The sequence below is a fragment of the Zalophus californianus genome, chromosome 12, assembly GCF_009762305.2.
Source record: "Zalophus californianus isolate mZalCal1 chromosome 12, mZalCal1.pri.v2, whole genome shotgun sequence".
In the NCBI taxonomy this organism is placed as follows: Eukaryota; Metazoa; Chordata; class Mammalia; order Carnivora; family Otariidae; genus Zalophus; species Zalophus californianus.
Genome location: NC_045606.1, coordinates 47,793,666 through 47,803,758, shown reverse-complemented (window position 1 = coordinate 47,803,758; position 10,093 = coordinate 47,793,666). Strand labels below are relative to the sequence as shown.

Sequence of the window (10,093 nt, the reverse complement as noted above, 5' to 3'; positions counted from 1 at the left end):
GTCATGTTAAACCCTTCAAGTTGGAACATTTAAAACAGAAGACTAAGGTTTTACCTATAATTCCTGTGTTTAGTTTCGATTGAGTTTTTTTCTCTGAGATTTATGAACTTGTTCTAAATTCAGTCCACTTAAAAGTATAACGTTGCTTTTTATGACATGGGAGAAATAAATGGTTTATTTCCCTTAAATTGTGGATAGAAATTTAATGCTTATGAATTCGATGGTATAGAATATATAATGTAATATATAGCATTTCATTATGGAACTGTCTTGCATTAGTGTGCCTATATTTCTTACAGGTAGATATGTAAGGGGGGCCATTTGAGATGCATACATTTATCAACAAAAAGAACATACAAGGTGAATGCAAATGAAAATGTAGAAACTGAATGTAATTATTTCCCATGTGCATTATAAGGAAACTGTTGAAAATTCTGGTTTTAAAACCAGTGGACAAAAGGAAGTTCATTTAGAAGTTTTTGAAACTTGAGAAGGTAGTCAGTATCTCTTAATTTTAACACTCACTACATACAAAAGGATAATTAGAATTTTGTAAAATGTATGTGTTAAGGAATTGGAGTAATGAAAGATTGCATATATTTTGAACTTTTAACTAAATTTTATAAATTTAATCAGTCATAATCTATATTTCATGCTAGTTTTCTGAAGCTTATTTACTATATGATACTTGAAATGAAGAAAGTCACCAATTTCTGAAAGAAATCATAAGACTGTATGTAGGAAGAGACAGAAATTAGGAGAACAGTATATTGGGTATTTACACTTTTTTGAAGTAATGTTTAAGTATTCATTTAGTAATGTAGAAACATAACAAATTTTATTGTGAAAGCATCAATTAGTGTTATGTAAAAATAGCAACTTATTTTAAAAATCAGTAAAAGTATATAGAATCACCAAATAACATGCATTGGCCATAGCAGAATTGCTCTTTAAATATTACAATGCATAATTCCGGAGAAAGTCAGTTCCTTAGTTTTAAATATGGAGTGCATCATAAATTACATAAATTACCATTGGCTGTTTAGCATATTTTAATATATTTTCAAAATTTTTTATTTCAGAAGAATCAACTGAGGACATAACTTATTTCTTGGAGAAAGGTAGCAGAAAGAGTATTTTTTTGTGCAACAAAACTTTGAAAGACAAATTCCAATTTTGGCTTAATTTTCCATACTTAAATTCATATATCATGACTATATGCTACTGATAAATTTGTCTGGCAGATAAAATGCAAGGCAAAGTTTGTAATATCTTTAGCTAAAGATCATATTTAATTTTAAATATTTTCCCATCATACCTCATGTCACAAATGTACAGAAGAATAGCAACTCTTAAAAGAAGCATCGTGATTCTTAAAATTTAAAGACATTTTTCAGATTGCTTAATTTAGTTGTAGTCTCTTTAAAATAATCTTAATTAAAAAAATCTCTGCCTTTACTATTGAATATCATCATTTTGTTAAGCAAGGGGAATAATAGATGTACACATTTACCAAATTTAATGAGCCTAGCACATGCTTAAAATAATTTTGATTATGTTTTCTAGAAAAGACTTGCAGCTTACATTATTCATATATTCAAGCTCTTGTTATAATGCACTGCTTGGTATCAAAACCTTGCATGAAATACTGGTATTAATAGAATGTTTTTCAGGAAAATTCAAGTATATTATAAAAATAGGATAAACACTATACTATTTATAGTTTAAAATGAAAGCTATAAAAATTCTATAATAAATTTTGTAACTTTTACCATGCTTTATAATATAATTAGCCATTAAGTATAAAAAGGTATCTTTCAATATTGGGATATAGTTGTGGACACCAAAGTAGCTGTTACAGGAAATGTTAGGACTTTTTCTTGTTAATGACATTTAAAAATTTTTTCCTAAGGCCTAGAAAATAAAATTCAATATTTTTTTCTTATTCCAAATATTCTAGGAAGTGAAAATTTTGAAAAAAAAACTTTATGGAATAGTATATTTTTGGAAAATCAGAGAAAATAAAATATTTAATTCTGGAATGCATCAAGAGCATTTTTGTTCCTTGAATCACACTTTTTCAAATAACATTTTTCTTGTATTATGCTTTCTATTAGAAATCTAGACTTCATCCTTTTTACTGATATTGTGTATTTTGGGTCTTAAAAGGCCTATTCTGCTAGCTTTGTTTTAATTGTGTGCTTTTCAAAGAGACTCCTCCTTTCTCTAATCTTTTCTGACTTTTCTTTCCCGGTCTTCTAGCCTCATAGTTCTAGAGGCCGACTGAGGCAGGTTGTAGAGAAATTTCTGGACCTGTTGTTAACATCTGACACAGTAAGTGAGAAAAAACCAGCACAATCACTGGGCAGGTTCAAAGAGAATTGACAGCTCCTGGAGATGAAAAGTTTGTGTTTGTTAGTTGCTAGTTACCTGAAGCACACTGGTTAAATTCAAATCCATTCATTTCTCATTTGCTTTGCTCCCTCTAAACCACTGTAATGCAAACCAAAAGGGGACCTTTATGGTTGTTTTCTGTTGATCTGTGTAGATCGAGTGAGTGTATCTTTCATTAGCCTTGTCTGACATTTTCCACAATGCTTTTAGTAGACAGTATTATATTATGTAAATATTTCTGGTTACTGTTTATGGAGATGGTTGCCTAAATTTCTCTTTGGATAAAGCCTTTAATGCATTCACCCATAATCCCTATAGAGGAGCTACTCAAGTTTGGGAAGTTTTGTGTTGCTCTTTGTACTTCAACTTTTAATATCAGAACACATATTGAAACCATAAACACAATGAAAATTCAAAAAATATTCCGACCATATTAGAAGAATATACCCCCTCCTTTTTTTTATCCTTAAAGAGCCAAGGGCATGGGGAGTGGCAGGAAGAAACATTCTTAAGATCTAAGCCCTGGACGCCATCCTGGGAGTGCTTAAAACCCTTAGAAACGTGCAACCTGAAGAACACCCCCTTTCGAAGTCTAAAACAATATTAGATTCCCAAAACATATCGGCAAAGAAAGTCTTACCGTCAAACGCTTGCAGCAGGTTCCAGCTCAGACCCAGACTGAAAAGCTGAGCAGCTGGTGAACAAAAGTTTTAGCTTTTTTTTTTTTTTTAACGAAGTCTGCAAAACTAATTTCCCTCAAAATAGGGCTCAATTTCCGTTAAAGAAAGCAGCACTTACAAATCTCAGAATTCCTGATCACCCCCACCCCATCCCACCTCTAAGCAATGGAAAACAATTCGAACTTTCACACGAATGTAAAGGTTTATTGAGAGGCCACTCATCTGCAGTAGGGCTTAAAAGACAAGGGAGATAGGCTGAAACCTGAGGGATTGGTTGAGGGAAAGGTTCTGCCTTGGGGACACTTCTCAAAGATTAATCAATACTTTTTCCTAATTCAAACCAGATGGCTGGCCCGGTTTGCTGTCCTCATTAATCCCATTAACAACTTCAAAGAGTTGGTCCCCATCCTCTGGACACGTGAGACAATGAAAATAACGGGGTTACACAGCTGGTGGCATGTTTGGGGTCCTGGGCTGGAATAGGTGAGCGCCCATCTTCTGATGCGACACGTCCCAGGCAGGACTTGACTGTTCTGTAGCTCATTAAGTGCCGCTTGCTTGCCTTGTGTAAAGGACTCTGCCCCTAGCAGACAGTGTCACCCCTCAAGCAAGTGTAAGTATTAAAGCCCAGCCGCCGCTCATAACTGATTCACTGGTGGCAAGTTTTCTAACTCATTTTGTATGATGCAAGAGTGTAACCAGGGAGATCTGAAGCAGTACCCATGTTTAGTGAACTTTGGGGGATATTGAAGTGTAATATTTCCCAGGAAATGGAACCATGGCGGCAGGCGTGGGGGAGGGGGGAGGCAGAAGGGGTGCCATTAGCTGATTTATTTTTGAGCGGAAGAGAGGGTGAATTTCTGGAGGGAGATGAGGGGACATGGGCTGAGGTTCTGGAAGTTTGGAAAGACTGGAAATGTGCTTGCAATATACACATCACGTGTGACCAGGACGATATCGCTTCGGGTGTTCCTGACCGAAAAGTTTTGCGTTGACAAATGGCTAGGAATTTGACGTGGACCAGGCGAGCAAGGGGAAGGACATTGTGCAAAGCAGGAAGGGTATATACGGAAAGCCAAAGAAGAAAGACCCCACCTGACACCGCAGGTGAGGATGCCCGCGTCTCTGGACATCTGCAACTATCGCCGCCCCACTCTTTTCTCCCACCCACCCCACAAGGTCTGTCTCTTTTTGGCGCTGAGAATGGCCCTTTCCTACCCGCGGGGCACTTCCCAGAAACTTCGGATGCCAGGTCCGAGCCCATTAACAGCCCACCCGGAGAAAACAGCTGCAAAAAGACGCGCCACTGAGCCCAGGGCACGAGTTGATACTGAGTTTGAGAAACTTGGCTGAGCGCGCGCCAAACTAGCCCTGATCTTTTTCCTTAATCCTTCTTCCTCTTTCGTGCTCCTCAAGAGCTAGGCGTAACCCTAGCTTTCCTGCAGGTGACAGTGCCCAAGTGGCACTGATAAGACAGCTTTCTTAAGAGAAGTGAGCGGGTCGGACACTGGGTGCAGAGTTGGGGCTGGCGTGCGCGGAGGAGCAGCTTGGCCGACCGGGCCAGGAGGGGAGAGCCGCTGTCAGTCCCCGCTCGGGTTTAGGCGCCAGGCGCGCCGCTTGCAGCCTTGGCTGCTGGCAAGGGCCGGCGGGCGTGGACGCACTGCGTACGTCCAGCCTGAGATAGGAAGTGGAACTGGGAGCGCGTGGCGCAGACTGAGCGGGAGTTTTGGAGGGAGTTTGCATGTGGTCAGCTCCGGGCTCCTAAGCCAGCCCCCAGCTCACATTACACTCTATTTATAACCTCTCAGAGCCGTTTCCCCCTGAAAGCAGTTCTCTGGGACCACCTTCTTTTGGCTTCAACCTCTCCTACTCTTGACATCTGAGTAGCTCGAAGGGAAGCTTCTCCAGGTCCGAGTGTTTATATGTAAAGGAGACTGGCCGCTAGGGCTCAGGACCGGGATTATCCGAGCTCTGCAGAAACGGCTGCTATTTGTTTGGGAGGGGGAAAACACACGATTTCCAGTGAAAAGTGACAGAGGGTGGTAGCGTTTGGAACCATCGTGAAGTCTTCTGCTTGGAACCCGAGACTTGCATGCTATGGAACACCCGCTCTTTGGCTGCCTGCGCAGCCCTCACGCCACCGCGCAAGGCTTGCACCCGTTTTCCCAGTCCTCTCTGGCCCTCCATGGAAGATCTGACCATATGTCCTACCCCGAGCTCTCCACTTCTTCCTCGTCTTGCATAATCGCGGGATACCCCAACGAGGAGGGCATGTTTGCCAGCCAGCATCACAGGGGGCACCACCATCACCACCATCATCACCACCACCACCACCAGCAGCAGCAGCACCAAGCTCTGCAAACCAACTGGCACCTTCCGCAGATGTCCTCCCCCCCGAGTGCGGCTCGTCACAGCCTCTGCCTCCAGCCGGATTCGGGAGGGCCCCCGGAGCTGGGGAGCAGCCCGCCGGTCCTGTGTTCCAATTCTTCCACCTTGGGCTCCAGCACCCCTACCGGGGCCGCGTGCGCGCCAGGGGACTACGGCCGCCAGGCGCTGTCACCCGCGGAGGCGGAGAAGAGAAGTGGCGGCAAAAGGAAAAGCGATAGCTCAGGTAAACGCGCACCGGGCACTGTCGGCGAAAGGGGGCGGGGAGATGACAGAGAAGATTCTCGCACTATAGTGAGGCAGCAGGGAACAAGGTATATGTCTTGCCCTCTCTGGCTCCCCGCCGCCAAATTTGGTGGGACTGCTTTGGTCCTGTTATTTGGGGGCACGTGTTTCTCCAAGAGCAGCACTGCAGTCAACAGCGCTAAGCTCTCTGAGGTTCAAACTAGTTTACCAGAGGGTTAAGAAAAAAGGACAAGTGACAGTATGTGAAATCGATTGCGAAGCGTGACCTTCCATCTGAGCGGTGAGGAGGGGAGTGCAGCCTGGGATGCAGCGTCCGCTGGGTGTGCGTGCGGGTGCTGCTCCTTGACTTTTCACTTGCAAGTTACCGACTCCGAGTGGCTCGATTTTTCCCATCGTTAACTGGGTTTCCAAATTATTGCACAATATTTGGAACTTGCAGTGGAACTTGGCAGAACGTATGAGAAAAAAAAAGTTTTAGTTTTTTTTTTTCTTATTCTGATTTCAGAGTTCTTTAAATAGCACCCGATTCCAAATGGTAAAAATTTCCCTTTCCTGGGGAAGAAGACAATCTAGGAATTCAGAGGATTTTAAGGAATGTATCAAAGAATGGTAAATAAATACATGTTCAGACTCTTGAAGAAAAATGGTTTTTAGAAGTAGTTGTATTCGTGTGATGCTAATCTAACTAGAGAATCTGAGTTTCAAAAGTGGAAAGTAAAATCTCCTTCTGTTCAGTATTATTGGAGGCCAAGTATTTGGAAACAAACAGCAGCCCGGGGTAGTGCTGGTTCTCTACGTGCTTGAGGCTGGTATGCGAGGGTGTGCGCAGAAGGCGCTGATCTACTTGGGATAACTTGAGTAGCCACGCAAAAGGGAACCTTATTAAAACGCAGATGCTTGAAAGCCCAGACAGCCAAGTAAACTGTAGCAATCCTGACAAACTAGTTTTTCGGGCGGCTCCTTAAAGCCCTTAACAATCTATATCCTCATTAGATTGTTAAAAGATCCTTTACAATTAAGGGAGTTGTGCATTTGTTTTCTGTAGCTCTAGCGTATCCTGCATTCCATCTTTTTGGAAGGTGTCATTTTTTAAATATAGTATTTACGTATTTTTCTTCCTTTGCGGAATTGGTTTAACAGTCCTAGAAGGTAATTACAGATATTGATGTGAAGGATTGGAAAGTGTTTGTTTTTCACAATACTTTAGGTAAGATCCCACGTAAATGGCAATGATTGAGCCGCGTATTTCATGTTCCTTTGCAGCGATGGTATCAGTTGTTCTTCAGCGTTAGTATGAGATGGATTCTTCTATCACACACTTAAAATCTAACTTTTACTTTCCAAGGTCAGGGGTGAACTTTTAATGCTCCATCACAAATTAGTTTATATCTAAGAAAGTTACCAGCAGTATCATTCATTTTTAATGGTTTTTACTAACAATACATGAAACTCTTTTAAGACAGAGTTGAAAGGTTAACCATAGCAAGAAGGTTTCCATCTTAATTTCTTAAAAAAAAAAAAGTCACTTAAATGCAGTGTTCATTTCCTGGTTCAGCATTTGGTATCAATGTAACTTTTTTGGAAGCAGATCCCAATTCAGTTTGGTCAGTCCATTTTTGCAATTAACAGAGGCTCTTACTGTTCATTTTACTTTCTGCAGTGAAAAACCTGTGATAGACTGTTCCTTTTGCTTCTGAACTGAATCAGTGCACCTAAGCGTCTTAGGGTAAACTGAATTTTCATATAGGCACATATTATTTTGGTTAGGGGGAAACAAAAAAAGTGGGATCCAAGAACTGCTTCCCTTATTTTGATAACAAGTTTCTTAAGAAAACGTAATACTAATAGTGCTATCCTCTTTTGGTGGGAAATAACCATATAACGAAATAAGTTTATATTTACATGTTGAAACTAATTAGAATACTGGAAAAACAAACACAAAAATTTGCATCGGCTACATACAGTCTTAATCAATTAGATCTTGAGTGGGAAATACAATTAGCCATCACCAAGGATAGAATCACTGGGGAGTTAGAATGAGCGTTTTCTATTCATGATGGGATATTTTGAAAGAACTTTTTGACTAACTAAAAGGAAATATCAAGATGAGTTCCAGTTAAATATATGTGTACTCATAAATTTAATTTGGCACTTTCACTATTTGAGTTAATATATGTTAGATCTTTAGATAGATTTAGATTCAAGATATCTTTCTCCTGGGATATTTCAGTTGGTCTTCCATACTTATGTTTATAGTTATTTCATTTCATAGTATTATAAGGGCATCCTGATCTAGCGGGAACTAAAGCAATGTAGAAAATCATATAATTGTTTACTGCACAGTTTTAATATTTCAATATTTCAAAAAATTATATTAATTTCTGAACTCTCAAAAGTTTAAAATTGTATTAGATGAAAGTTATATCATGCTTAGTAGAGTTTACTTATATTTTGTTAGGAATTTTATAATTACTATGTATTGATAATCGAAAGTAAATATAGTACACAAATCCAGGACAAAGTCAGAACCAAAATTCTTTATCCTTGCATATAATACCCAGATTGTCTGTGAATGTATATGTGTGCATGGCCCTGTGAAATTCACGTAGAATTTTAAGCAACAGAAAATATTGAAAAATGACCCAAATTTTTATCCATCGTAATGATGCTAAAGCTACAATGTGTAACATTTTCCAGTATGCCTTTACATGTATTTCTCCTCCCAAACACACACATATGCAAACTCAAGAAGCTTAAGGGTCTAGAAACAAATATTTACGGATTTGGGCTTCCATTATAGTTTATTGACAATTGAAAATAGCCGAGTTTAATGGAAAAGCACACTGTTATTTTTATATGTGTTAAACCTTTTTGCAACTTTGAACCTGCTATGCTTTCCAGCATTATTAGCAAAGCCAACATCTGCGATATCTTCAAAGGAACTCTTAAAAATCAAAACTTTACAACTGCACTTAAAACCATCTATACAAAGCAGGTGATTCTGAAAAAAAAGTCTATATATAGTGTGAATTACTTGGCTTCAATTACATTTGATTGTTCTTCAAGCAATGTAGTAATAGGTATAAACTGTCCAGATTTAGCTAAAATAACCAAAACAGATTAATCAATCTAACTTCAGTTTTTATGTAGGTAAAATATAGTATAAACATGTAAATATTTCTTATTCAAAGTAGTTGAATGAATATAAGTACACATTTTATAAAAAAATCAAAATTATATTAAAAAGGAAGGAGATAGTTTGGGAATGTGGATTTTACAAGGTTTTGAATAATATTAGATTCTTGTAAAATTACAAATATTTATAGCTACAATATCATAAAATATTTGTTGTCAAATTATATCTGTCTATATGCTTGGCTATGCAGAATAACAAGCAAGTATTAATAAACTGGAACTTAAATACAAAGGAATGTCTTCTCCACCCTAACTCTGGTATTATATTGTAATTTTTTCTAGATATTTCAATCATCATGTTTTCTGAAAGGAAAAAAATACTTTATTATTCATCTCTGTGTTACTGGATTATGACTTTTCAGCATTTGCTTTAGAATTTAAAAAAAGAGTCTATTGGATCTTGATAATTATAGAGCAATACTAAACAAATTAAATGTCTCAAATCTATGGAATAAAAGAAAAATGTCATTTAAGTCTTTTTCTTGGAGTGGTAGATTAATTTTAGGTGTGAACATTTTTAAATGGTGACCTGACATAAAAAAATTCTAAGTACCATTGACCTACATGAGTGTTTTCAAATGATTACACTCAAAAAAGTCAAGAGCAGCAGTCCCTTTAGAATTAAGGTGCTTTATTGTTGAAAGTTAGCAATGAATGGAAGGAAGAATGCAAATAAAAATAGAAATAGTTTCAAGATCTTTGTAAATATCTTTATTTATAGTTCCTTTGAAAAGGAAAAGCATTAAATGCAAGGCATGGCACTGCTAAAACTTTCATTTCGGTGGAAAACCCAGTAATGAATATTTAAAATTTTAATCTTTATTTATAGTAACTATCAATGGAAACCATTATGTTGGCACCCTGTAAGCTGATCTCTACTAATAAACTGAAAAAAACATTTTAAGTATTCCCCTGTTTTCCCTCTGTGTGATGTGAAACATCAACCCTTCATTACAACATTGGTATTTATAATAACATAATGTTTATTATAAGACCTCTAAGAAATTAATTTTAAACAAAAATGAAATGACAAATGTGGATAAACTTTTTCATCAGATTCAGGGAAATTTGGGAGACAAATTCCATATTTAATAGAAGAATTAACTTTTTTTCATTTGAGAAATAACTTGTCCATGACTAATAGCTGAATAATGTAAAAATTTACCACATATAAATCTATTTCATATACCTGG

General features: G+C 38.0%; 1 protein-coding gene across 1 annotated transcript in view; it reads left to right on the top strand.

Annotated features, from left to right (window-relative positions):
- The first annotated feature begins 4,796 nt into the window (after window positions 1-4,796).
- MEOX2 (mesenchyme homeobox 2) overlaps window positions 4,797-10,093 on the top strand; it is a 71,290-nt gene continuing 65,993 nt past the window's right edge. The window contains exon 1 of the mRNA XM_027573982.2: window positions 4,797-5,685. Within this exon, the coding sequence (XP_027429783.1) occupies window positions 5,172-5,685 (514 nt within the window). The 5' untranslated portion in view covers window positions 4,797-5,171. The remainder of the gene's footprint in view (window positions 5,686-10,093) is intronic.